Here is a 27,924-nt window from a genome sequence, read left to right as displayed (position 1 = left end):
CGAGGACATCGGCATCCAGCTATGCTTCGCGTCCGTGGCACATCCCCGCAGCAATGGACAGGTCAAGAGAGCGAATGCAGAGATCCTCAGGGGACTCAAGACCCGCACCTACAACTGCTTGAAGAAGCATGGTGCCAAATGGGTTGATGAGCTTCCGTGCGTACTATGGGGCAACCGGACCACACCCAGCCGAGCCACCGGGGAGACCCCATTCTTCCTGGTCTACGGGGCTGAAGCATGCCTTCCCCCGGAAATTCACCTGGGCTCACCACGGGTCCAGGCTTTTGACGAATCCATGCAGGAACAATTGCGGCGTGACGATGTGGACTTCGTTGACGAACGAAGGTGACGAGCAGCAATCCGAAATGCACGCTACAACCAGGTGCTCAGGCGCTATCATCAACGGTTCGTGCACACTAGGGAGCTCCGGGCTGGCGACCTCGTCCTGAGGCAGATCCTGAACTGAGCAGGGCTCCACAAACTCTCCCCCAGCTGGGAGGGGCCCTTCAAGGTTACAGAAGTATGCCGGCCCGGATGCGTTCGCCTTGCCACAGAAGATGGGGTGCCGCTACCCAACCCATGGAATATAGAGCATCTGCGTAAGTTTTACACTTAGACAGAGCAGGAAAATGAATTTTTCCTTTGTAATAAGATAGAATTAGCGTGCGGCCCAGAGCGGTGGGGGTCCGTCCTCGTAAACCCGGCCTCTGGCATCCATTGCACCGTCGGCTCGCATTAACGCACTGCCCAGAGCGGAAGAGGTCCGCCCTCATAAACCCGGCCTCTGGCATCCATCGCGCAAGCCATGTATATCAAGTTGCAAAGGAAAGATTTCCTCCCAGTTCTGTCTTTGTGTCAAATTTTATTTCACATTTTGATTCTTGAGTTTTTACCTTTCTAACCCCCGCGCGGACTTCCACTCTGGTCGCTACAGCTAAGATCTGTATTGAGTTGCTGGACTGCCATACAGGTCCGGACTCTCTTGCTGCTGGGAGAGGGGTCCGGGCTCCTAGGGACCTGCTCTGGAGAGGGGGTGCTTGTTTCCTGGGGTGGTCCAGAGTCTTGTGTAGCTGCTTAGCCGGTTCTGTACCCAAAGCCTACACACTCCACCGCCCTGTAACGAGTGCTCTAGTACTCGGAGATGGGTAATTAGGGGCCCGGACCTCGTTCTAGTTCAAGGGTTGGCTTCCTAAGTCCTACACGGCAGGTCCAGCTCCATATCTCAAAGGATCGAGTACGACAGAATGACCTCACCCACTGCTAGGAGGGGTCTGGAACGTCGGAGCCAGGTCCGGTAAAGTCATGTTTGTTTCCTGGAGTGGTCCGGAGCCCTATTTAGCGCCTTAGACTGGTTCTGCACCCTAAGCCTACACACTCCACCACTCTGTAACAAGCATTGAACTGCCTGGACCTGTGTATCCGGAGCTCCGGACCTCGTACTAGCCTGGGAGCTTGTCCAAAATAAGTCCCGCGGGCCTGCTACTAAGCTTTGAGTTTGAGTGGTATGCAGGTTAAGCCTTGACTGGTGGTAGCTAGCCTCAAACCATTGAGCCTACCTACCAGGGGGTCCCGGCATCCGCTTTAAGGCTTCATGCAGATCGAGGTCCAGTCTCTGTGGTAGACAGACTCAAAACAACTGAGCCTGTCTCCCAGGGGGCCCGGAGCGTTTGCTTTGAGCCAGAAACCAAGGATCGATTCTGCATGCGTCAAACAGCTAAGTTGCAGTCTCATTACTACCATACAAGCGAGTTTGATTTCCTTTCTGTAGTTTTTTCTGCTATACAGGGAATAAGTCGCTCATTCGACTTGCAATCTATGCTACACCTATGCCCAAGGACGGTTGCTCAACCTCATACGAGGGTCCGGAGTGTCTTCTGCGGCCTGGATGGCAGATAGGTCCTAACAACTGAACCTATCTACCAGGGGGCCAGGGCGCCGGGGTGCTGCATACCGCAAACTAGAACAACTGACAAACAGCTAAGTTGAAATTTTCTTCTATTAAAGTTTCAACAAGTACAATGTTTTTTACATAACACAAAAAACAAAAGATCGCCTGCTGTGATGGTCCAGCTCAGGGATCTGCAGGCTCCCGCTTGAAGTAAGCAGCGACGAAGTCGACGACGTCCCGCACGCTTTCTCGAGCAGAGGCCTCCGTCTCCGCCACTGGACCATCGACCACGGGGGCTAGCGAGATGGCTGGGTCGTGGCTCCGGAGGCAGGTCAGAATGTACTCCGCCACCATCCGGCACAGCTCGCGGCCCTCGGCTTCAAGATGACCGGTAAGGATCGGCTCCAGGCGCCGGAGTCTATCAGAAGCAGAGTTCAGCACTGGGAGGGCGTCAGCAATCGAAGCTGGCGGCTCCGCCACTTGGATTGGGCTCATTCCAAGTGGCACCAGCGCTGAGCTCGCTTTGCTCGCCCAGTCGACGATCCGCTGGGCCCCCCCTGAGCTGGTCCTCCTGCAGCTTCCGGACCGCCTCCTGCACCCGGGCGTCCAGTGCTGCCTGGGCCGCCTCCACCTGGCGGGTCCTCTCCTCGAGCTTGGCCTTCTTCTTCGCCGCCAACTCCTTCAGGGACTTGAGGGCCTCGCGCTGGCGCGCAATCTGGAGCTCCATGTTGGTGGCGTGGGATTCCCGCTTTGCAAGGGACTTCCTATCCTCCTCGAGCTCTATCTCGGCAATAGCCTGCTTGCTGGCGGTCGCCTGCAGCTCCTGGCGCCATTGGTGCAGGGAATCGGAGAGCTTATCGAGCTCCAGCTTGTGGACCTCGAGTCCCTGGCTGCGAGACTCAAACTCAGACCGCTGAGCCGCGAGGCTGGCCTCCTCCTTGGCAATAGCCTCCTCCCGTAGCACCACAGCTTTTTCCCGTGTCGCCACCGCAACCTCCCGGAGCCCTTTCCTGTAGGACTCTTAGTCGGCCTCAAGCTCGGACCGGGCGGCGGCAGCACGGGAGGCCTCGGCCTTCGTGCGCTCCTCCAGGCGGATATGCCAGTCGCCGAGGCACTGACGCTCGCTCTCTAGAGCAGCCCACTCCCGCCGGAAGGCCGCCTCGGCGGAAGAGGTCGCCTCCTCTATCGTCTGCCGGACCCGGACCAGCACCTGGGGGAGGGGAACCGCGTCCTCATCTGGGGGACCCTGCAGGAACCGCCTACCGGAGAGCACCTCCAGCTCTTCCTCTGCTGCAGGTTCAGAGCAGGGGGTGGGGACGTCCGGCACAGACGTCGGGACCTCGGGTACCGAGGTGCTCGCCGAGGCTGCACCTGCTGCCGCTGTGCTCGCCGTCGCCAAGCCCGGTGCCGGCACGGCTGCCGCTGTAGCTGGGGGCTCGGGGGCCACCGCGTCGGATGTGGCTACGCCTGGCACTGGCGCATCCGCCGCTTTCGCGTCGGGCGTTGCTACGCTTGGCGTTGGCGCACCCGCCGCTTTGCGGTCCTCTGACGCTTTGCGGCGGGCTCCATAATTGTGGTCCCGTCGCCGTGGTGCAACCTGCGCCGGCCCGCTTCCCCCGACGACGCGCCGGAGCTGCTCCGGGCTTGGCTGGGACCGCTCGTGGGGGCACTACCAGCCACGGCCTGCTTGCCCTTGGCAGAAGGGCCGGACCCGCGGCGCTCCGTACGGCCTGTTCCCCGGACGTACCAGGGATCCAGATCCCACGGTCCGGGTCGCCTCCAGTCTGGCGCGCTGCCAGCCCACCGTCGTCGAGGGTCGGCAGGGTGGCCAGCACCGCAGTCCTCAGGCGTGAGTCCTCGCAGAGGGGGACGACACCCTGAGGAAGGATCAGGTGCTCCGGGATGAAGATCTCCCCCGTCACCGCCCGCACCAAGACCTCCAGGGCTTCCTGGGTCAGATCGCTGTCCTCCCCGTGGTGGGTCCTACTGCAGTCTTGGGGCCCGGTGAAGCTCCAGCCAGGACGCGGCCGCTGCTTCAGAGGGGCGATCTGGCGCTTCAGAAAGTCCCCGAGCACGTGCAGCGAGGTGAGGCCACCCTCCGCCAACGCCCTGATCTTGCTCAGCACGGAGTCGAACTCCGACGGCAGAGACGGCTTGGCCCTCCAGGATTGGCGGTCGGAGGCGGGTCCCCCGGTCGGCATGACGAGGCGCTCGTTGGCTTCGGTGGTGGCGATTACCCACTCCTTGCGCCATTCCTCCCACTTCCCGCCAGTGAGCCCGGGGATGTAGGGCGTCCGCAAGTCGCTCCTCGTCTGGAAGTAGTACGCCCCCACTTCGTCTTTGCCCTTCCCGGACTTCACCAGGACGAAGAAGTACCGGAAGAGGAGGACACGACACTTGCATGCAGGTGCCCACATGTGTGGGCGGCCGCGGCTGACGCGATCCGATGTCCCACTCCACCAGCGCGCACGAGCTGACGTAGTGACGTCGTGTGACAGCAACGTGGTTACGCGGACACGGCCGACCCCGCCGACATGCAGGAATACTACTCTGTAGGAATGAAAACTCATATAGAGTACCCTGACATATTTTTTTGAAAATATAATAGTCCTTACCACATTGAAATGGGCAAATGTCGTGGTGTCCAGTGGGTAGCTAACCCCTACCTGGCGCGCCAAATGTCGTGGTGTCCAGTGGGTAGCTAACCCCTACCTGGCGCGCCAAATGTCGTGGTGTGCAAACCCATAGTCGGGTGGCGTAATGCACCCGCCTAAGCCCAGAGGGTGAGTACTCGGGGGTTAGCTAGAACTAGTTCGATCTCGCAGGAAGAACACGATGAACACAGCAGGTTTAGAGTGGTTCGGGCCGCCGGAGCGTAATACCCTACGTCCACTGTGTGTTGTATTGCTTGTGTTCTCAAGAGGTTGAGAGTTTGAAAAAACTTGGTGTGTGCAGCGAGCGCCTACCTTTTATATCTCAAGAGAGGCGCGTACATGGCTGTTGGGTCCCCGACAGATGTGCCCAATCGATGTAGTATAAAATAACGTACTGTTCATACATTATGGCGTTGCAGGCAAAGGAGATATCATTCCTGGATTTCCTTGCTCTGCCCGCGGGAATCCTCCGTCCAGCATATCCATGCCCTGTCTTATCGAAACGGCGCCAGGGTGTAGCTTGCGGCGTTGCCTGCAGCGTAGCTGAACAGGCCGTGTAGCTTGCGGCATAGACGGTATGATGGAAAAGTGCCGTGCCGTCGTATCCATTTAATGCAGTAGACGGGCTCTGCGCGGATGCGGCGCAGGCGGCTGCACTGTGTACCTCGGTAATATGCGGTCTACAGTGAGGCCTGACAAAGGCTGCCCCGCGTGCCGCGGCGTTAGAGCACGCCTCTACCACCCGCATTGAATGCGGTGGGTGGGCGAGTCTTCCAGCGGAAGACCCGCGCCCGCGCCCGCGCCTGCGGGACACGTGGCGGCTCCGGACCCCCCGGCGGTATGTTGGTTCTACGGGCGTGGGAGGTCCGGATGGACGCGGGAGGTCCCGGACCCCTATGGGGGGTCCGCGGCCTCGGCTGTTGGCTCGGAGCTTCCCCTCCTCAGGGACACGTGGCGTCTCCGGACCTGTCCCAGATCGGGGAGCGGGTCCGGGGCCGTTGGCCCGGTGAGGTAAGAGCCTTACCCGTGGGGCCCGGCTGCTCCGCCCCTTATCGCGTAGTTACGGATGACTACGCGAGTCCTGCTTTGCTGCAGTAGGAGTGGGTATCCCTGCTACAGGGTACCGACAAATATGTTCGAAGGTAAATTGTCTCTACTCTCGACAACGACATCCTCGCCTTTTATATACGCAGGACTGCCTGCATCGTCCTTTCAAACAGTGACGGAGTCACGAGATTACTACACCGAAGAAGGCCTCAGGATGTAATCATATCGAAACAGTATTGTAAATAGTGACTTCCCATGTAGTGGCGGTCAGTCATGCAAGTCACGTCGTCCTGAATATTATTCTGTTGAAGCACACCGGAGTCTATCATTTAGGATTCTTAGTGAAACGCCGTTTCACGTAAACAGTTCTTGTCGGATTGTTAAATATGAGCAAAATATTTAAATTGGATACTTAGCATTGGATGCTTCTACTTGCTACTCGTTGTGCAGGCACAGGCATGACCACTCACTACTCCGCACTTTTGCGCTAACACGCTAGGAACGGACAAGAGCATTCACTAATTCGCATTGCCGCGCTCAGTGCCCAGGCACGGACGTGACAAGTCACTGGTCCGCACTGCTGCGCTCGCACGCTATGCACGGACAAGAGCACTCATTGATTCGCACTGCCGCGCTCGCTGCCCAGGCACGAACGTGACAAGTCACTGGTCTGCAGTGCTATGCTTGCACGCCATGCACAGACAAGAGCACTCATTGATTCGCACTGCCGCGCTCGCTGCCCAGGCTCGGACATGGACGTGACCAGTTACTGCTCTACACTACTGCGCTCGCACGGTAGGCAATGCGATGACCACTCCCAAAATCTGTACAAATATCAGCGCGATAAAGCCTCCACGCTACAGGACACTCCCCGGAAGCACACAGCCACACAACACAACCACCACATCGCAACACGATGTCTTCCTCAGGATAGATCCACCTACATTCCATGGAATAAGGTGAGGGAACCAGCGCCTCAAGGAATGCAGGTGCCTATGTACTTCTGCGGTTCCTTATACAAGCTCATGAAGTCAAATGTTTTGGGCGACGATTTCAGAATGAGGCTTTTTATGTGCCAAAACTACGCGTACGACCCGCCGAAGCGTCGCGGTAAGGATAGACCTTAGGTACAACATGAATGTTATGTTTGTAGTTACAAATTTGAGATCAACTTCTAACTTGCGTTGGACATGGAGTCCACTCCCTCTATGTGATTTCATGCAGTGGTTGTTCACGGAATTGCCTGGGCCGAGTTCAATTGAAATTATTGAATAGAAGAGACGAACAGGAACAGGTGAGCGCGCGCTAGATCCGCGGCGGAGTGTTCATGCGCCGGGTCCGCGCGGAAGGGAGTTTCATTTGGGACCTCCGTGCCCATCCATTTTTCTTTTCCAAATGTAGCTTGGCTATATGAAATACGGGAAACAAAATGAAGATCAAGAGATTTTCCCTAACAACCCAACTCCTAATATCTGCCGCTCTGGCTTGTCTTTTCTGTAAATTGGATGTCTTTTCTGTAAATTGGAAGTCTTTTCTGCAAAAACTAATTTTGCAGTTGACCGCTCCCAGTGAATCTCCCGGTCCACACAAGCGCTTCACCTTCCTACTATTTCTTTTTGTTGTTGTTGTGGCTTAAGACTCTTGATCTAGTCACCTTTTTGGTTCGCCGGTCCTTATTATCTCATTTTCTTTCTCTTTCATGTTCCTCTCTCATCCAGACCTTAGAGCAGGGTTAATAGATTTCACCCGCTGCTGGCGGATAACAGCGCCATGTCATTAGCGTTCTTTTTTTTATTCATTGGCACCTGCACCATTTATTGCTCATCAGCACGATACTATGATAGACCAATAGGAGCAGCAGGATCCATACTGGCCTACTGGAAACTGGCATTTTCCGAACCACCCGTTCCATTCTCTCTCCTTTATTCTCACTCCTCCCTGTAGGACTTTTCCGGTTACTCGCCTGTCATAATACTTGCTCTTATTGTGTTGTGCTTCTTAAGATTCACCGCTTCGAATTTTGCGCCAACACTTTCGTAGGTAAAGGCAGAGTTGAGCTCCTTTCAAATAAAAAATATTATTGCCACACCAAAATGTGCAATCTGTTCACCGTGGTAACTAGTGCAGCGTGACTTTTCAATCCAAATAAAAAAATATATTCGAATGGGATAACAAAAAATGATATAAAATAAACGAATTCATAGTAGAATCTGCACACACACACACATGAAAGAAAAAGCAAAACGACGACCGTAGATCCCAGACACATAAACCTAAGAAGATCGTACACAGTGGTACAAATGCAATTGGATTAACATTAATCGTGCAATTGCCCACTCCGCCAGTTACTCTTTCACTCAGCAAAGACATCTTTTTTTTTTCCAAACTACTATCGCCGGGGTGCTGGGAGCAAAGCAACAAGGGACGACAAAGAAAGTTTGTCTTGGTAGTTGTCACGAGGGGTTGCCTGTTGGATGGACAGAGAAGCCATGCATGATACTGGAGTCGTCCTGGCCTCCCGGGATCCCCCCGGCCCTTCACGAAAAGAGGAGACGAGCACCTCCAGCCCTTGCGCCCGTGCTTGGGACAAGGCCGACGACGCAGTACTGGAGGGCCCGGCCGAGAAGGAGACGAAGCATGAGATGGGCCGGGGAACGCTTGCCTTGTCGCCATTTCGCCCGTGTGAAAGACATCGCTGTCGCGTTGCCCGAATTCTAAAATAGCAGTATGATCGAGCGATCGGAGCAGCTAGCGCCCGCACCTGCCGTGCTTGTGTGGCTGTTGCTTGCACACGAAAGTTGATTGAGGCGCATGCAGCAGCTGGCGTACGCCGCGGTCAGTGAGTTCTCGAGAAGTTGTCAGAGCGCTTGGGATTGGAAGCGGCCCAGCCGGGCCCCTGGCACACGGACGTCTCGCGCGAGACCTGGTGCGGGCACGATCAATGTAGTATTGTCCGACTAATCACGGTAAGTCAAGACTTAATGACTAATATCTAATTCATAATACACTCCTTGAGGTTTGTAATCCAACACATAACATGGTTGAATTTTAGTTTTATTGTTTGCTTACTTAGTCTCTATTGTAATTTATAATTGAGCATCTATTTTAATATATATACATCCTAAATATATACTACCAACTAGGTTCGACTAATCTCAACTAATTAATCAGGCTGATCAACAATTAATCATAATTAGTCATCTTATCGGGTGGAGGAGCGGTAAGGTGAGCTGAGGCCCTAGCACTAGCAGCGCGCAGACAACATGCATGCATCAACTTCTTTTAATTTGTATAATATATATGCATGCAGCATGCATGTATCAACTTCTTTTTTGTGAAACACAAGCACTACACTACAGTCTGCACTACAATAGTCTTTTAATTAGGTATAACAAATTCATCTTGTGAATTAGTGTCTATTTATACAATTAGTTTATTATAGTTAGATCATGTTTGGTTAGTCTCTATAATTAGCATCTAACGTCCGATGTGACGACGAATAAAAGTTATTACCCCCACACGTGCTCAAGAGAACAATCCGGCCCGGCCGTCTCCGGCCGGCGCCTGCACGCACGAAAAAAAGCTATGGCTCGGACGCGTTCACACCCACTCTGGCACTGCATTTTTTTGGATAAAGGAGAAACATCGGCCTCTACGTCCAAAGACAATTATTACAGAGAGTTTCAATAATAAAAGAGCAAAACTAGTATAAAAACAGACAAGCTTCAAAGCAACCATCTCAATATTCTTGCTCAACGAGAATAGCGTGTTCTTGACTTGCTCATCACGCTGCAGCTGCGACTAGAAATATAGCCAGTACGTTCCTCTGAAAATGACTTGTAAAATCGAGTTAATTTTTATTTTGTTAAAAATAATATCATGGGTGGGTGGTCGATAGAGAGGAGCCTCGATCAGCCGATCGAGATGAAAAATGGAATTCCTTGGCGCTGGCATGGGTGTCCGATCCGGCCCTGACTTGCGAGCTAAGCATGCGCGAGACGGCGAGAGAAGCATTTCCCGCGCGGACGCCCGGACGGGCGGGCGCGGCCGTTACGACGCGCGACGCGACACTTGCATGCAGGTGCCCACATGTGTGGGCGGCCGCGGCCGCGGCCGGCGCGATCCGATGTCCCACTCCACCTGCGCGCACGAGCTGACGTAGTGACGTCGTGTGACAGCAACGCGGTTACGCGGACACGGCCGACCCCGCCGACGTCTAACGCCGGCGTTGCGCTTTATTGGCATCCGGCATCGCCCCCGACAAAGAAATGGTAATGGACCATGATTCAAGGGATCTCTTCACAATTCAAATTAACTTTTATATATTTTAATTTAAAATTATATAAAATTAAAGACCAATTTTATTACCGTCCAATTTTTAGATAATCTGTTAAAATTTAAGGCCCTCTACTATCCCCTAGTCCCACTGGCGGACTCTCCCACTGGCGGACTCAGAAGGTGGCCAGGGTATGTAGTGGCATATCCTAAGAGTACCTCTAAGAGTTTTTTCAAATTATATTAGCCAAATTTTATTTAGCTAGCCATTTAGTTATCAAAAGAGTATAAAATTCAACAGCTTCTCTGTCCACCCCTCCTCCACTCGCCTCCGATCAGGCCATGCGATGGACGCCGCCGGCCGCCGCGACCTCCCTGCGCAAGACGCATGTGCGTGAGGGCCCTGCAGGAGCTGTCGTGCGCTGGACGCCGCCGGCCGCCGCGACTGCTGCGCGCCGCTTCCTCCTGGCCTCGCCTCTCTGCGATCCGCGCCGCTTGCCTCGTTGTTGTCGGCCAAGAAGCGTATGCTCCTGCCGTCGCCGTCGCTCGGTACAAGAAGGAGCACATCTGAGGTGCCCCCTGGTGCCATTTAGACAATAATAGCTTATTGGGCCTATTGGGAGCACTTTGATCCCTTTGAGCACAAGGGTTGTGCTCCTTGTACTAGATAATGTTAAAAAATTGGTACTAAATGGCACTAGGAGTCACTGTGGAGTCACTGTGCTATACAACTAGTACTAAATCTTTTGATGACATCACCCTCTTATCGGAATGGTGCCCTACCGCTGCACTACCTTTAACTAATCCTTTTTTTATGCACCTTTAACTAATCCTTGACCGCACCTTGACCATACAAGTGTCAGCTTTGACTAGGCCTTCCAGTAATCCTGGACTGAACAGTCCATTAGCCTTTCTAAAAATTCCCCATAGGCTCCAAAGTTACACTTGCAAAGCCGCCCAATTTTGAAATAAAATAATTTTGTTCTGAAAATTAATGGACGTCATGATGATCCCCTTGAGCCAAATTTGAATTGTCCCTCAATCACCACCACTATAAACGTTCTTTTTCAAATTACACTGTTGGCACTCAATTTTCGGCCGAGCTTAGACTTTATCCTTTATAGAAAAACTCTAACTCATGGCCTCCTCCTCCTCCTCCTCCTCCTTCCTCTTGCTTCCGCCTCCATCGCCAAGAAAAACCCTAACATTTCTGCTGCAGGCGAACGTCTCCAAACCATTCTGCGCTGCCGATTCACCCCAAATCTTCCTTTAGCAACACCGGCGTTCCTCCGCACAAGCATTCTTGATGCATTCTCAGTTGGACTCCGCCAACAAATCCTAACCGATTCGGATCTCCTTCGGCTCTTCCGATCCTCTAATATGCAGTCAATGGTAGAAAGACTTGCCATCGGTACCAAATTCCTCTGGGCAAACATCTTTTGGGGGCCATTTATCACTTATTGTATTGCATCAAGTGTCAGCCAGGTTAGCCATCAACCAAACTCCAAGCAACATTGGAGTTCCGTGGTGGTTCATATAGCTTTGGCTGAACATATAAATCGGCAAGGCTATCGTCAAAAACATCGTTGACTGTGATTTTTTCTAGTCGATCATGTAGAAGAATCGACCGCCATTCATGGGAGATGCTCAAAGTTTGGTGAAGTAGCATCATTCATGCCCGTTGAAATGCTGATACCAAGCAAAATGAACTATTTTTTCAAATTTTTCTACAGCGGCTTCAAGGACAATGCCACTTTAGAATATGCGTAAGTGCTAATATTTGCTTAGAGTTAGCATACATGAGGAGTTGAGATATCTGTTCTGCTGACAACCAGCAGCAATATTTTTATCTCACACCAAATCAGTACCGGCCGACAGCCAGCCAATAATATTTTTCTCTTACAGCAAATTAGCACCAGCCACAACTACAGCCAGTCGGACAGTGCGATGTGTTGGTCTCTATCCATCCAAAAAAAATGCTCACTTTAACACAACCCATTCTTGGTAAGTGTCTAATAACTGCCTCCCACAGGGGGTTTTAGTTCCGCGAAAAGTTCCCAAAATTTTTCACTGACGTACATCACATCGAATCTTACGATACATGCATGAAATATTAAATGTAGTTAAAAATATAATTAATTGCATAGTTTGGTTGTAAATGACGAGACAAATCTTTTGAGACTAATTACTTTATGATTAGATAATATTTACCAAATAAAACCGAAACGTGTTACAGTAACTTTTTCACAAATTTTTCGCGAACTAAACACAGCCAGTCCACAAACAGCAGGCGATAAAGCGCGCACCAGCTCACTCGCGTCGGGCTCAGTCTCACTCTCGCTCGCTGACACCACAGCCAGGCCACAAACAGCAGGCGATAAAGCGCGTTGGGGGGACGGTAGATCACTTCTCCCACGCAGGCGCACCAGCTCACTCGCGTCGGGCTCAGTCTCACTCTCGCTGACACCACACCAGTCAGTCGCTCGCGACCGACTCCCCCGAGGCGAGAGCGCATGGCGGAGCGGAAGCGGAAGCGGGCGGCGGAGGAGTGGGAGAGGCGGAAGAGGGGCAGGAGGAGGAGGATGAGGAGGAGGGAGGGGGAGGGGCTGGGGAAGCGGCAAGTGGGGTGGGCGGGCGACCCCGTGGAGGCGCTCGGGGAGGAGGTGATGGGGCGGGTGATGGAGCTCCTGGACGCGCGCAGCGTGGCACGATGCACCGCGGTCTCCCGCGCATGGCGCGGGGTCGCGGCCGACGACCGCCTCTGGGCACCCAAGGTTCGGACGCTCCCCCCGCTCCCCCTCTCGCGCTCCATGTAATTCGCGTTTGTTGGCCTTGCGCGCTCGCGCGCGGCTTGGGGTGTCTTGCGGCTCCTGTTCGACGGATTGATCTGTCGGCGGCGTGGGGATTTGAAAGCCTTCGGTTCCCAAGAGCAATCGATCGAGCACCTGGTGGTCAAGTCCGTTGGGATCAGGAATGAGCCTGAGGAAGTGAGGAGAGGACATTCCTGGTTTGGGGCCAAGGAATCCCCAAATTTTCCTAGCTAGAAGTGCAAAGGACATGCATTTGACCTACATCATAGTTTACTGACACAGTGACACTGCACAAGTAATAGGTGCTGGGCGCTATTTCTGCTTTTGTAGTTTTTGCGTAGGCCTTTCAAAAAAAGAGAGAAGTTTTTGCGTAGGCCCCTATTTTCCATGGGAGCTACTCCTGTGCACCCACTATTGTATCGGATATCAGTATATGGTCTTCTCAAATATTTTTGTTGATTCTGTCCATGGCGGGGCGATAACTGGCAAATCTAACAAATTTATGTGATGTTTCCAAAGAAAGAAGCCTTAGGTGACATTGACATGGTAGAGAAAGAATTGTTATCTGGACCAAGGTTAACTGGTTTGCTTTTGTCCCAAGATAGTTGCACAAATTAGACATAGGAAACAATATAAGTTGGTGGAAATATTCCCATTGAATCTAATTTAATTATATTTTACATGTGCATTTTATATTTTTTGTTTCCAATTTATTTTAATGTTTATGGAATTTTGCAGCACTGTCTAATTTTGTTTATGTGTTTTTTTTGTTTCAGATAAATTTTATTTTACTCTTTGTTGTAATATTTTTCTTAATCATATTCATATGGGTTTTCTGCAAAGAATATGCTGCCCAAAACATTAATCATGTTTATTATGCCAATATGCCATTGGTCACGGAGGAGGATATTCTCAAAGGGACCCATGTCTACAGCTTTCTTAAACTCATGATGGGGCATGGTTTGGTAATGCACCTATATGGCCATTACTAGTAGTTAAATTCCCAAAAAAAAATTACTAGTAGTTCAATGACTTGTTTTACTTTACAATCCCTAGTAATTTGTATTCTTGGTTATCTTGATGATATCAGAACTTTTTCGGATATTAATGTTTTGAAATCTCTGCTCTTAATTTTGTTAATATTTGAAATCTGTTTTCCAATTTTCATCAATTTTTCACTCTCTGTATTGATAAAATGGTCACTAATGTCAATAAAAATATATTGAGGTGCTACGTATTTCTTTCACAGATTACCATGAGAATATCTAATATTTTTTTTTGAAACAATAGAGAATTGAAGACCCTAGTTTCAACATTAGAGTGTCCCATACAATATATGATACTAAAATTGAAAATATAGGGACTTGATTGTATCTCCGACATGTTTTGTGTCACTGACTTACCGTGAGATGTCCAATATGTTTTTTTGAGACAAAAGAGAGTTGAACACACTCCTATTTCAGCGTTAGAGCGTCCAATACGATATATCATACTAAAATTGAAAAATATGGGCACTTGATTGAAAAATATTCTCTCTTTATTTGGCCAAGTACCAAAATTGAAACTAGGCAGACCGGATTGGAGAAAGATTGGAGAAAACAAAGGGACAAAAGAAAACTGTGGCAAACATTACTGTTATATATATAGCATCTTTGCTCATCATACACAGCAGTTCCTGATCACTGTTCTGTTCGCAGTGTGCTGAACTGATGGCGGGAAAGGCACATATTCCTCGTTTAACATCGATCCGCACTGGATCTAAGTTGTCTACTTATTCAATGGCCATCATGGATGGCAAACGGGTGAGTACCAGCAAATTTTTTTCCCTCCGTAGGATGAATAATGCAGTGGGATGCAGAATGTATTGTGCTCATGTACTATCAGTATTTGTACCTTGGCACTGACAAAGATGGTCTTTTGGATTGTCGGTGTTGCAGATTTTGGGGATGAGGCCAATTATATTATTAACATTATGCATCTTTTCTTTTCTTATCTTTTATTTCATTCATATATACATTGGTGCGTGTGGGGAAGTTCTCTCTGGTCATCTGTTTAATTATCCTTAATATGAAAGTAAACAATAAGCATATTTCATATTTCACTTCTTCATTGCTGTCGACATGAATTATAATCTTCTCTTATTCAGAGTCGGATCACGAAAGAGGATCTCTGTGATCATGCATGGGAATATCGTTTCACTATAGTAAGTTTCTCCAACTTGGTGCTCTTTTGTTTGTTTGAACTTTGAAGTATGAACTATGTCATTGCATATTTTTATTAGGAAAGTCTATTTTACTCCCCGAAAAAATTCTAACCCACTGAATAAATTTCTGGCTTGATTTACTTCCCTAAACAATCCATATCAGCTTAAATTACCCCCTAACCTGGTTTGAGACCTTGTTTTGCTGATGTGGAAGTGGTTTTGCCGGGTCAACAGAACTGCCACTGTGAACTAGTTGATGTGGCAGTTAAGCTGAGGGAGCAAAGGGGACAGCGAGGGCAGGTGCCCTCCTCTACCTCATTTCTTCCTCCCGACACAGATAACAACACGTCGGCGGACCTGGTGCTGGCAGGGAGCAGCCTGTCCTGAGTGGAGGTGCAGAGCACAACTAGCCATCTTATTCTTTGCCGCCTCTTCCTCGGCCAGGAAGAGCTCAGGATTGTTGCCTGATCCCGTGACATGGGGTACATGCCTGAGCAGATGCACCACAAACCTACCAGTGTAGCTTCAGTCTCCAAGTCGAGCACCTCCTGCCCCTGCTTGTCATGGCGAGTGTGCAGGCGCAAAAATGGCTTTGCCCTAGGCATTGTTGTTGCATGAGGTCATTGAAATTTGAACTGACAGTGAAAGAGCAGCCGTGTGGGTGCACATGTGGCATTGAAGGTGACTTCATTGCTATGGGCAAGGTAGTAGGCGCTCAGTCCCTTGATCCCTCGTCCTGCCGCAAAAACAAAGCAACAGACAGAGCTTCGGTTCCTCATATCATAATTGAAGAGCTTTGCTTCCTCATCTCGTAATTGAAGAGCTTCGGACCATCATCTCAAACAAAATTGATTTCAGTAATAAAAATGGTTGTCGCCAGAAAATATGAAGTTCAAATTAGTTTGCACCGTAAACAAAATTGATTTCTGTGAAAGTTGTCAGGTGGACTATCATTAAACCAAATTGATGCAGGCAAAGTGCAATCAGATTGGATTTGTGTCCTCAAATTCAGGAGATCACGGGCTGCCTGGTCGATGCAGATGATTCTAAAAGGGAACAACACAAATCGGACACAGAAGGTGGCAGATGTGGTATTCACATCAGCCAAAGCAGCTGGGGGAAGAGGTTAGGAACACGGCGCACTGAGGCTCGTAGCTGGCATATGATCAGTGTGCTGATGCTGCTCGCTGTGCGCGGTCAACTTCATCGTTGTGCTACTTCCTCTTCATGGATGGAGTAGAAAGGAAGATAGAGATGACGTGGTAGAAGAAAGAGGTGACATATGCTGCTTACATGGCAAAACAGCTCTACATTGGCATCCATATCATCAAAACCACCGCGCAAAACCGGTTAGGGGGTAATTTAAGCTGGTACCAATTGTTTGGGGGACTAAATCGAGTCATAATTTGTTCAGGGGGGTAGATGGACAAATCGAATGGTTCAAGGGAGTAAAATGGACCCTTTCCTCTTTTTTTTTAATCGGGTAGATGGACAAATCGAATGGTTCAAGGGAGTAAAATGGACCCTTTCCTTTTTTTTTAATCTTAGTGATTGCTGCTGTACAACTGACTCTGCAAGTTTTTAGTTCAAGTGGTTTTAGTCTATCAGAGTCTGATGGATGCATGGGATCATGTCAACTGTCAGCGTCTCTCTAGCTTCTTCAGATGTTGTAGCTTCCAAACGCACTGAGGGAGAGTTGATGCATATATCTTCATGGTGGCAATTAAAGGTTATATAACTTTGATATATTGATTTGGTCAAAGCCTCATGGGGGATATTTGAATATCAACTTTTCTTGAGAAACTGCATGCAATAAGTATATGTAGCAAATAAATGTAGATGTGTTATTTTGCTCTACCATTATGGGAATTGGTGTGCACATTTGTTGCTAGAAAATTGTGTTCTGGTTATGTTACTACAAGATTGCTGATACTGTAATTGGATTAACGGTTTTCCTGGAAAAAAATATTTGGAAACTTTAGGAATTTGATGCTACAGTTTTAATTGGAATTTGTAATATGTTTTTTTTGATGAAACGTAGGAGTATGGCAACCAAAGTTTATGGGGAATTTTCCAACCATGCTACACTCGGTAAGAACTTATTCTTCTGCTATTGCAGGCAGCACCAGAATACTGGAGGAATCTTGATCCATCATGGAAGCACACTGGTCCGCCTATGCGGCGCTACTTCCACCCTGATGGCTACCACAGCGCAGACCCTCATGACGCTGTGTGGGGTGGCCACGAGTGCGCCTACACAGTAATCACAAGCTTTGTCGGTGACGGGCAGATCAGGGATCACTACGTGAGGATCAACCGGTGGCCACCATTGAAGGTTTCGAGGAAGGATGATTGGAGCTGGGAGCTGTCGAACCACCTCTACCGCTACAACAGCATCCCCGATGCTGACAAGAAAGGATGCACCGGTCCTCTGTTTCCAGTCTGGTGAACACACTTCTCTGCTGCTAAGTCATGATCAGGGTGTCATGATCTTATGCTGGTAGAAACTTGGCGTGTGCAGCAGGAGTTATGTTTGGTACTGTATTTGAACGCTAGCTAAGGTTAAGCTTAGGTGTGTGGGTCTGTAATATAGAAGCGCCTGAGCTATATATCGTGGTGATAAGCCCTTTCGTAGTAGTTTGAAAGTATTTTGTTAAAACTTGTGCGTCTGTAAAATCGCGTGAATGAACCTTTACGTACATAAGGTATGTAGCATACGCAATAATGCAACACTGCTACCTGCTGCTTATCCTTAGTGCTTGCACCTCTTTCTCTTTGGATGATAACCCTTTCTGAAAGTCTTTGGATGAATTATTAATGCTGCCTACATAGATTGCTGGATTCGAACATTGAAGTGCGTAATATAGCACTAAATCACCATTCGTTAGTATCTAACGAGAAATCAGAGTTTTGTTTGCTAAAAATGCATACCAAGCTAAATATTAATAAAACATGATCAAATTTGACTTTATTTTTGGTTTGGCACCAAAATTAGGCCTACCGTAGCAATTAAAAAAGAGAGAGGTTGCTCACCAAATGCCTAAATTTTGCTCACCAATATGCAATTAAAAAAGAGACAATGTGTAGCTAGCTTAACTACATGATGCCCTTGATTCCGTTTCTGCCATAGTGCCATCTCCCAGTCTCCCTCCAAGACTTTGACAAAACCACCACCTATCCTTATCCACTATCCAAAACCCCTCACTCCGCCACTCCGCTAAACCCCGGCCACGATGGCCACCTCCCCCTCCACCTCCGCCCCGGCGCCCGCGTCCTCCGCCTTTCCCCTTACCACCACCGCGCGCTTCCACCGCTCCTCTGCTTGCCCCGTGCGGGCATCGGCGGTCGCCGAGCGGCGCCGCACGAGGAGGCGCCGTGCGCCCGAGGGCGGGGGCGCCGGCGGGGACCGGTCTGCGGCCGCTGGGGCGGTGGAGAAGGGCCTGCGCCTGGCCTTCCTGGAGCAGCTGGCGGAGCGCGCGCGGGCCGCCGACGCCGCTGGCGTGGCCGATACCATCTATGACATGGTCGCCGCGGGGCTCTCCCCTGGCCCGCGCTCCTTCCACGGCCTCGTCGCCGCGCACGTCCTCGCCGGCGACGCCGAAGGAGCCGTAAGTGGTCTCCCCTTGCTTACGTACTGGTCTACCGCACGGGTAGGGAAGGCCTCGTGTGGTGTTTGATGAAATGCGCGTGCCCCTTTCGGGTGCCGAGCTGCCTGTGGATTGTTGGTCGGTGTCATTTCACCAGAATTATCACCTTACGAGCTTTTGATTTTGCTAGTGCAAATGTAGAACTGTGAAGCGGAACGGAGGTGCTTGGTGTAACAATTTTGCAATGGGCTTGTGCGTTGCAGGGCTGCAATGTTCTCGGGCCTTAGCCCTGTCTTCTGCAGCCTTACAGAGCTGTAGATTTAATTGTTATCCAGCAGTCCCGTAATTTGTTGTGTGGTCTTGGCCTTGATGTATAATGGATTGGAGGTATACACATGCAAGGGTTCATTATGCGTTTCAGCTTATGTGATATAATAACAACTTGTTCGACATAGCATGTAGTTACTTGTTTGACACACTCATCTGCCTATAGGGCTGAATGCCAGTGGTTGTGTAATTCTAGCAATTAGTGAGGCAGAGTAATGGGCATGAGGACCTAATTCTGCTTTGTTATAATTTCTTTTTGCAACATGATCGGATTGTCGTCCTTGTAGTAAGATTTTGTGTTTAGATTCTCTTTGGCGGCTTCAGATTAAAAGAAAGCCCTGTAAATTAGCTGATCTTTAGCTCTAAGTTTATTTCAGTGGTAGGTCTAAGATGGAGTTACACTTAGTTATGTAGCTGTCTTTTTCCTTTTAAAACATAGGGCAGGATCTCTGCTGAATATTGTTGCATTTGATTATAATTTGTACTTTATGAAGTAAACATGGACATATTTATCATAAGAAATAATGCATTGGATTTACAGAAATGTTACATTTCTTAATGTAGATGCAATCTCTTAGAAGGGAACTAAGTTCTGGAGTACGACCTCTGCATGAAACTTTTGTGGCCCTGGTCCGTATTTTTGCCAAGAAGGGTCTTTCTACCAGGGGCATGGAGATTCTTGCTGCTATGGAGAGATATAAGTATGATATTCGCAAAGCTTGGCTAATTCTTGTAGGTATGGAAATTGACTTATGTTTCATATTTGGTTATTGGGAAGATTATAGTAGCTTTCATTGTCTGAAACAGAGGAACTAGTCAAGAATCATTATTTGGAGGATGCCAATACAGTATTTCTCAAAGGGGCAAAAGGTGGTTTACGAGGAACTGATGAAATTTACGATCTTCTGATTGAAGAAGATTGCAAAGCCGGAGATCACTCCAATGCTCTGACAGTCGCGTACCAAATGGAGGCTTCTGGAAGAATGGCAACCACATTCCATTTTAATTGCCTTCTCAGTGTGCAGGTGAGACTTGAAATTTGATTTGCACATCCACAGATAACTGCAGTTTGATATTCTTTTCTACTTTTGTTTGTTTGGTTGATCACTTAATCTAGAGGAATCCTCTGGCATAATTTTGTTTTATGTCAATAGTTCACTCAGAAAGAAGATATAAATCCTATTTCAATTATATTGTGAAAAGACTACGACTTGTTTGTGCAAAGCACAACTTTGAAGATTATACAAGATGCTTTCGCTGCTCTCATTAAATTGTAACAGCAAAGGTGGTGGTTAGTCTTACCTAGCTAGTTCTCTAGACCTCGAGGTTTTGTATTGAACTGCTATACAGTGTGTGATGGTGAGTGAGACACTATTTGGTCAACTCTAAAGGCAACACTAACACTGCAAATAGTAGTGCTATCTCTGATTTAGTCCTGCTGATATCAACTGGTTAAGAAACCATTGAAGATTGAATGTATATGTTAGGCAAGCTTCAGAAAAGAAACACTTTAGGCAAGATAGGGTGAGCCACAGATCTTTAGGAACATGTTTTGCTCATGAGCATTAAGGTTATATTTCGTAAATATAATGCAGTAATACGATGAAAGTTCACTCTGTTCAGGCTACTTGTGGAATTCCTGAAGTTGCTTTTGCAACATTTGAAAACATGGAATATGGAGGTGAAGGTATGATGACCGTTTAAACCAGTTTTGTGCTATGATTTATTGGTTCTGTCATCCATTTTATCAACATGTCTTAGTTTTTTAATGAGATGATGATTTCGTGTTAGTGTGTTACACATGCTGAAGGCTTGAAATATGCTACATATTGTCTTTTTTTGTGCCAATTTGGTTTTGTCACAGGGTTTTGCATGTGCAGACACTTAATTGAGTGCATGCCAGTGTGGTACTCATAGTTTCATTGGATAACAATAGATAGTTTGGTTTGCCTTCAGAAGACATGTTCAATAGTAGCTATGTTTTCTTACTGTGTATAGGCTGGTTGTTTTTCCATGTTTATTACTTGTACATGTAAAACTAGTTGTTTTGGAAACTGTATTTCATGAGGCTATTGGATGGAAGCACCTCGTATCATGCGGCACAGAAACAAATCCGCCTGATGTTCCTTTAGAGTGTTTTATCTTGTTGTATGGGAAAAACTGCTTGCCACTTTTTAGATTTAGATTCTGAAACGTTTTTTGTTTGACATTTTAATCCTATGTTGTTTCTAGTGGCACTGAACCTGTGCTATCATTATATTTGATGTATGAGGAGCTCTAAAACTAAAATAAGACCACAAACATGTTTCTAAAACAGGATCATGAACCTCTTCATGCTTTTCTTACTAGAAAGAGAAGTATCTGCTGACCTATGTGTTGCTGCTTCTTGGAACTCTACAATGTGGATGCTAATTCTCCCTTCTAATTCCAGAGTATATGAAACCTGATACCGAGTCATATAACTGGGTTATACAAGCATTTACTAGAGCAACATCTTATGACAGGTATATATTTACTTCCATATATAATTATCTATAGTTATTCACTATTTGTTTTCTTCATCCTGTTATTACTGTTTAACCTAGCCATCCAATCAAAACAATCATGTATTCGTTTCTTGTTAGAATCAAATCTGATCTGTTGGGTCCAATGAGTTAAATGTAAACTGTAGTCCCATGATGCGTACAGGCAAAGCTCACTTCTGTAATGGTACTTCTTGTTGTCTTTCCTCTGTTATCTTTGTTTTATGATGTGTTTGGTCTTCAGGGCAGCAGATGTGGCAGAATTACTAGGGATGATGGTAGAGGACCACAAACGTATTCAGCCTAATGCAAGAACTTACGCGTAAGGGCCATACCTTCTAGCATATACCAGTGATCACTATTTGAGCCTCTTTGGTGGAAGCGATTATACTGTGTACACATGTTTCCTGAATACCAATAGTCACATTCTATCCATGTTTTCTCTTTGAGGAAAGCAATGAATTGAAAATCAGTTATTCTTTTCAGGTTGTTAGTGGAATGCTTTACAAAGTACTGTATGGTTAATGAATCAATCAGGCATTTTCGTGCCTTACGGAGAATTCCTGGAGGAACAAAAGTTCTTTACAATGAAGGAAATTGTGGTGATCCACTTTCTCTCTATCTTCGATCGTTGTGCCTCGATGGTGAGCTTTAAACCTTCTACGCATCAGTTAAGAGGAGTGGCAAGGTTCCTGTTTCTGTCAAGTTATTTGTTCATGAGTTATAATCTTTCCTTGTGGAATGTTGCACCTGACACAGAGACCTTCTATTGATTTGCCCCAAAGAAAGATTTCATGATCTTCCTTACTTTCTTCAACGTCTGGAATTGTTATCTGGATGAGTCAAAGGTTCCATTTTATAGAGAAAAATAATTATAAATCAGGTTTCTGTTGACTAGTATTTTTAGTAGAATAGCCTCCTTTCTAGAACAGTACAAAGCGGACCCCATATGAGACATCTTTCTTTTTTAATATAATCTCCCTTCTGGAATAATTATCACCATTTGGTACGAGAAAGCATGAAATGCAAAATAAAATCTGCACCAAGAAATTTGGTGCCTTACAGGCATTCACATGTTTATGTTTATGAGTTGTGACAATTCTTCATTGCTTTACCAGTTATATGATTATATCTGGAAGTGCATGTATTCAACTAATAGTTCTAGATGTCCTGAATAGATGAAATGGTTATTTAGATTCTTCTATTGCTTTGCTTTTGTGAACAGTTGTATCTTATGTAATGTATTGTAGAGCAATTGCATTCAACTTATCATACTTATATTAAAATTATTGTCACTTGTTAGACCAAACTCTTCTCTATGCTCTTCATGATTGCTTAGCACCAGAATTTTGGTTATGGTCTTCATGCTAGGGAAACAATAACCTCAGAAAAATAAAATACACTGTTGATAATAAAGATTATGTAGTTATACTTTAATATGATGACAGTTCATCCTTCCGCATTCTTTGCTCACAAAATCAAATATCCATCTTTTATACTTTTAGTAGCTTTTCATTAACGTGAACTTTTAGTACTTTCCTGAGCAGGTAACTTATTTTTATAACCAGGAAGACCTATAGAGTTGCTTGACGCATTGGAAGCAATGGCTGACGATAACCAAAGTATCGCACCCAGAGCAATGATCTTAAACAGGAAATACCGCACATTGGTAAGCTCCTGGATAGAACCATTACAAGAAGAAGCTGATGTTGGTTTCGAAATTGATTATGTGGCCAGGTATGACTTTGTGAAATTTTAGGTTGTTACTGTTCAACACAAGTCTGTTTTAGTTGCTTGCATGGCATCTTATTTTTTTTAAAAAAATTTCTTGATTGATGGGCTACATATGGTGAACACAGTGCAAAATTTGTTTCCCTCACCCTGTAGTATATTATACTCATGTGCGAAGCATGATTTTCCTTATGTGGTAGTAGAATGGAGGATGCACATGAGAAAAAGAGCACACATTAGCTAGGAGGGACTTGGCTAAAAGAAAAGGGAGCTTACATATTTGAAACACGATTCATATTTAGCTTTTCTTCTGAAGTCTGAGTGTTACAACTCCTCTCTTTGTATAGATGAGGTTACTGCTCTAACAGCTAACAAGATTAAAAGAGTATCTAATCAAATAAATAATGCAATCCAATGCAGCTAACAGATATATATACAACTAACGAGTTCAAAGATTGTTGGATTTAGTGATTTACATAGAGATGCCTCCAGAGAACCAATTGGAGATATTATCATTAGTACTCTCTAAATTTATGTGGAGATTTAAGAGACAACTGAAGAGGCAACACCACTGTACATGCTTAACTGAGCTAGCTTCCTTGTGTCACAGACATGGCGCCGTACAGCTGTAGGATCACTTACTGCTGATATTATTGTGCTGCCTCGTTCCACTAGCCAGCTGTGTGCACACAACCGCCAAAGTCAGCTGTTTTTTTTCCCCACCTCTATTCAATCCCGGTCTACTTCCTTGGTTCCTTTGTTTTGTTTAGTCAGCGCTAAGTTGGACTAGGCATAAAGTACATTAAATGTCAATGATCAGATCTACAGTTGTGCCACACTGCCACCCAGTTGCTACCTTGATGTCCATATCTCTGCTAGTCCGTTGATCAGCTTTGTCTTAGACCTATACTTGATGTTTCCCTGCTCAAATTTTCTTCAGTTTCATAAAAAATCTATCTGTAGAGTCTGTTAATTTTCTCTTGTTGCCACATTCTTGTTTGCCTTGTAGTCAGCACTTCAATCCATCATTTCCTTCTCCATGATGCTTATTAATGTCCTCACTTCTTTTGAAGCTACCCCGTACAGAATAATTAGCAAGAATACATGTGTTTGATACCTGGCACGAGAGCTCTATGAGTGTAAATGCAGATTCACGGTGCTAATGAATAAGAACGCAATCTGATTGAAGATTTCGAAGATTAATTATTGCTGTCAACATTGAATATGTCATGTAGTCATGACGCAGAAACTGCTTAAAGAGATGTGAATATCAAATACCTTCATGTTTTGTTTTTTAACTCCTTTCCTATTGCAAACTTAGAATCTCTTTAACTCATGTTGCCTTTGCACTTGAAGATATATTGAAGAAAGAGGTCTTACAGGAGAGCGCAAACGTTGGGTGCCTCGCCGAGGAAAAACTCCTCTAGATCCAGATGAATTTGGATTTGCCTATTCAAATCCAATAGAAACATCTTTTAAACAGAGATGCTTTGAGGAATTGAAGTTATATCATCGCAAACTCCTAATTACATTGAGGAATGAAGGTCCTGGTATTTTGGGTGATGTATCTGAAGGCGATGTACGCAGAGTTGTCGAAAGATTAAAAAAGTTAGTTGTAGGGCCAAAGAAGAATGTTGCTAAGCCCAAGGCTGCAAGCAAAATGGTAGTATCTGAGTTGAAAACTGAGCTCGAAGCTCAAGGATTGCCTACTGATGGAACAAGACAAGTACTCTACCAACGAGTTCAAAAAGCTAGGAGGATCAATCGTTCACGTGGTATACCACTTTGGGTTCCTCCTGTAGAAGATGAGGAAGAGGTATGCAACATGACAATGTTTATTGTAATCTTTTATACAGCTACTCCGTGATAGCTCCACTGGCTAAATGTCACCTCCATTTTTATTTTTCTAATTTGATGGAGAGATTTTAAGCATGACTTGTCCGATAGGTTGATGAAGGGTTATATGAATTGATCTCAAGAATCAAGCCAGAAGATGGGAACACGGAGTTCTGGAAACGTCGTTTCCTTGGAGAAACTCGAAACTATCTTTGTGAAGAAGATAGCAATGAAGAAGATCAAGATTTAGATGATGAATTGGATGATGACGATGATGATGAAGATGATGACGACGATGAATCCACGAAAGAAGCAGAAGAAGATGAGATAGACGATGAAGAGGCTGTTGAACAAACTGAAAACCAAGCCGGTGATGAGACTAAAGATAAACCAGCAAAAGGACCCAATCAACATCTTCAAATGATAGGGGTCCAGTTACTAAAAGATCTAGAAAAGACACCTGTTTCTTCAAAGAAATCAAAGCGAATGCCTGAGGTATGGAATTATTGCTTTGGCGTATCCAATTTGTCTTTATATTGATCAGCCATCATAAGATGGCTTATCCTGAATGAGCTTTCTAGTGTTGCTAGCTCTCTTTTACTGGCTATTTATTTGAAGCACGCACTCATCTCAAATTCTCAATGGTGCATGCCATGTTAACAAATTGAAATTAGAACATAAATGGTGATCTGAAGTTCTGAACAGATGCAACAACTCTAAGAATTTGTTGGCTGTAATCACTACAGATCGAGTAGCATTTGAATGTATTCTTTGAAATGACTTCTGTTATCATTATGTCAGTTGGATGTGTTGGTAGGGCTGAACTTTCAGTAGATTTTGAGGCATTTTTACTGGCTCTGACTCTGTAGATCGATGATGATGAAGATTGGTTTCCTGAAGATCCTATTGAAGCCTTTAAGGTTATGCGAGAGGAGAGAATGTTTGATGTATCAGACATGTATACCACCGCAGATGCATGGGGATGGACATGGGAAAGAGAAATTAAGAATAAGATGCCACGTAAGTGGTCACAAGAATGGGAGGTTGAGTTAGCTATCAAGATAATGCATAAGGTATTCTTTACCCTTTTAACCACTGCAGATCCTATTGGATGATGAACTTAAATTCTTTCAGTTACTTCAATTGCCTTAAAGTTAAATAAACACATTGCTTGTTGTTAGCAATTATAGCATTCTGAGGGTGGCCCGCACCTAACTTATTGGTTGTCTAAACTTTCGATCACTACTTTGTGGACTTTCAGGTAATAGAGCTGGGTGGTACTCCGACAATTGGTGATTGCGCCATTATATTGCGTGCTGCTATGAGAGCACCACTCCCATCCGCTTTTATACCAATATTGCAAACAACACACAATCTAGGTTATAAGTTCGGGAGGTAAAATTATATTTTCTTCATAGTATGCTCTCTATGATTTTGTGTTTTTGCTAAGAAATGCTGATCTGGTGTAGAATGGTTAATGTATCTTTCCATTTTCCTTGTGCTGGATTCAGCCCACTCTACGATGAAGCAGTCCTGTTGTGCCTTGATCTGGAGGAAATCGATGCAGCCATTGCAGTAGTTGCGGAAATGGAGACGAACGGAATCAAGGTGCCTGACGAAACCTTGGACAAGGTGCTCGCATCCAAACAGTCTGGAAACTCTGCGCTCCCACCAGCAACAGAGGAGTAATCTGTTTGGACCTGGGAACATTTTCTCAGCCCTCGCGTGATCTGACACAAGACCATCACTCAGCGCCATACCGCGCATGGCCCTGAGCTCCCCTGGGAAAAGAACATCTTGTATGGCAATCCATCAATGATGTATGTCTGTAACGGCAAGTAGAGGAAATATGAAGTCGATAGTTTGATACCTGGCACAGTGGCATGGTATCTTCTATTAGCAGGTTATTTACATGGCGAAATGAAATAGAATGGCCATTCGTTTCTTTTAAAGATGTAACCGCTACTTCCTTTATGATCTGAACTCTAATGCAAGATTGGTTCAAGTATTGCTGTATTTCTAACCAATAAAATCGCGATTCTGAATGCAACTTCATGCCTGTTTGCTTTCAATGATTTTATGAAGTTTCACAACAATTTGAGCTGCCACATGCTAGTGGCTGGTTGCCAAGCATTAAGGGTGTGATTGGTTTCCCCGCATCCGACTTCGGCCAGGCCCGTCAGGTGCAACTGCGGAGTGTTTCGTTACCTGCACCGACTACTGGGTCTAGAACAGCCAACCTGTAGCCTGGCTCCGGGATACAAGAAATTCGGGCATATCCCGCTGGGCGCTGGCTGACTCGTGCGGTGCAGCGTTCAGGCATAGTCGAAATACTCAAAATTTGTGAAGCAGCTGGCCAACCAATCACTTGCTCGGAATGAATAGGATCTATCCATACATGCAACCAATCATAGTCGAGGCGGAGCGTTTTTTAGATGGTTTTAGTATTTGTTTGGAGCGGAAATTACAGGTAGGTTCTGTCGTTTTTGAGATGGTTTTATTTGTTTGGCTCGACCGTTCGCTGGGGGCTCCTATATATCTTCCGCAAGATAAATAAGATATTTATCTATAAAACCCACTAGGCCCAAATTAGATTCAATATTTCTACAAACTATTTTTAATATTTTTTATGAACTATTTTAACATAAGAAAAAATAGATGCAACATTTGGCAAAAACTAGATCAACATTTGTTTTTCAATTGTCTTCTCCGGCGCCGGCGTAGGGAAGAGCACCGGGGGTAGCGCGGCCGGCCCCGGCGGCGGAGCAAGGGACCGGGCCTAGCAGCCCCAGTGCGCGCCAGTAGAGCGGCACGCAGCAGGCGCGCTAGCAGAGCAGCACGCAGCAGCCGCACGCCACAGCAAGTAGCAGCACGCAGCGCGCGGCACGGCGCGGCGCGGGCAGGCGGACATGCGAGGGCGGCAGCGGCGTGTGACGAGGAAGGGAGCACAAGGAGGAAGAAGGTTAGGGTGGAGAAGATCCGATGGATGAAATAATTTGCATGAATCTCAAATATTGGAAGGTGGAGAAGAAAAAAATCATGTG

At 46.6% G+C, this 27,924-nt stretch overlaps 2 protein-coding genes across 4 annotated transcripts; both read left to right on the top strand.

Annotated features, from left to right (window-relative positions):
• The first annotated feature begins 12,209 nt into the window (after window positions 1-12,209).
• On the top strand, window positions 12,210-17,650 carry LOC120650861. 2 transcript variants are annotated; one of them, XM_039928149.1, is made up of 5 exons: window positions 12,210-12,638; window positions 13,451-13,639; window positions 14,372-14,476; window positions 14,821-14,877; window positions 16,997-17,650. In XM_039928149.1, the coding sequence occupies exons 1-5, from the start codon at window positions 12,378-12,380 to the stop codon at window positions 17,324-17,326; spliced, it is 942 nt and encodes a 313-aa protein (XP_039784083.1). In that variant the 5' UTR covers window positions 12,210-12,377; the 3' UTR covers window positions 17,327-17,650. The 2 variants fall into 2 exon arrangements, with proteins under 2 accessions (XP_039784083.1, XP_039784084.1); XM_039928150.1 differs by lacking the exon at window positions 13,451-13,639 and having other exon boundaries at window positions 12,218-12,638.
• Window positions 17,651-18,068: 418 nt separating this feature from the next.
• LOC120650860 lies at window positions 18,069-26,935 on the top strand. 2 transcript variants are annotated; one of them, XM_039928147.1, is made up of 13 exons: window positions 18,069-18,485; window positions 19,356-19,527; window positions 19,599-19,816; window positions 20,415-20,478; window positions 21,223-21,295; window positions 21,558-21,635; window positions 21,800-21,957; window positions 22,882-23,050; window positions 24,401-24,860; window positions 24,992-25,375; window positions 25,750-25,953; window positions 26,142-26,275; window positions 26,392-26,935. In XM_039928147.1, the coding sequence occupies exons 1-13, from the start codon at window positions 18,111-18,113 to the stop codon at window positions 26,567-26,569; spliced, it is 2,667 nt and encodes an 888-aa protein (XP_039784081.1). In that variant the 5' UTR covers window positions 18,069-18,110; the 3' UTR covers window positions 26,570-26,935. The 2 variants fall into 2 exon arrangements, with proteins under 2 accessions (XP_039784081.1, XP_039784082.1); XM_039928148.1 differs by lacking the exon at window positions 18,069-18,485 and having other exon boundaries at window positions 19,356-19,492; window positions 26,392-26,930.
• The last annotated feature ends 989 nt before the right edge of the window (window positions 26,936-27,924 follow it).

This window comes from Panicum virgatum, chromosome 9K (assembly GCF_016808335.1).
Source record: "Panicum virgatum strain AP13 chromosome 9K, P.virgatum_v5, whole genome shotgun sequence".
In the NCBI taxonomy this organism is placed as follows: Eukaryota; Viridiplantae; Streptophyta; class Magnoliopsida; order Poales; family Poaceae; genus Panicum; species Panicum virgatum.
This window is presented reverse-complemented; position numbering and strand designations above follow the sequence as displayed.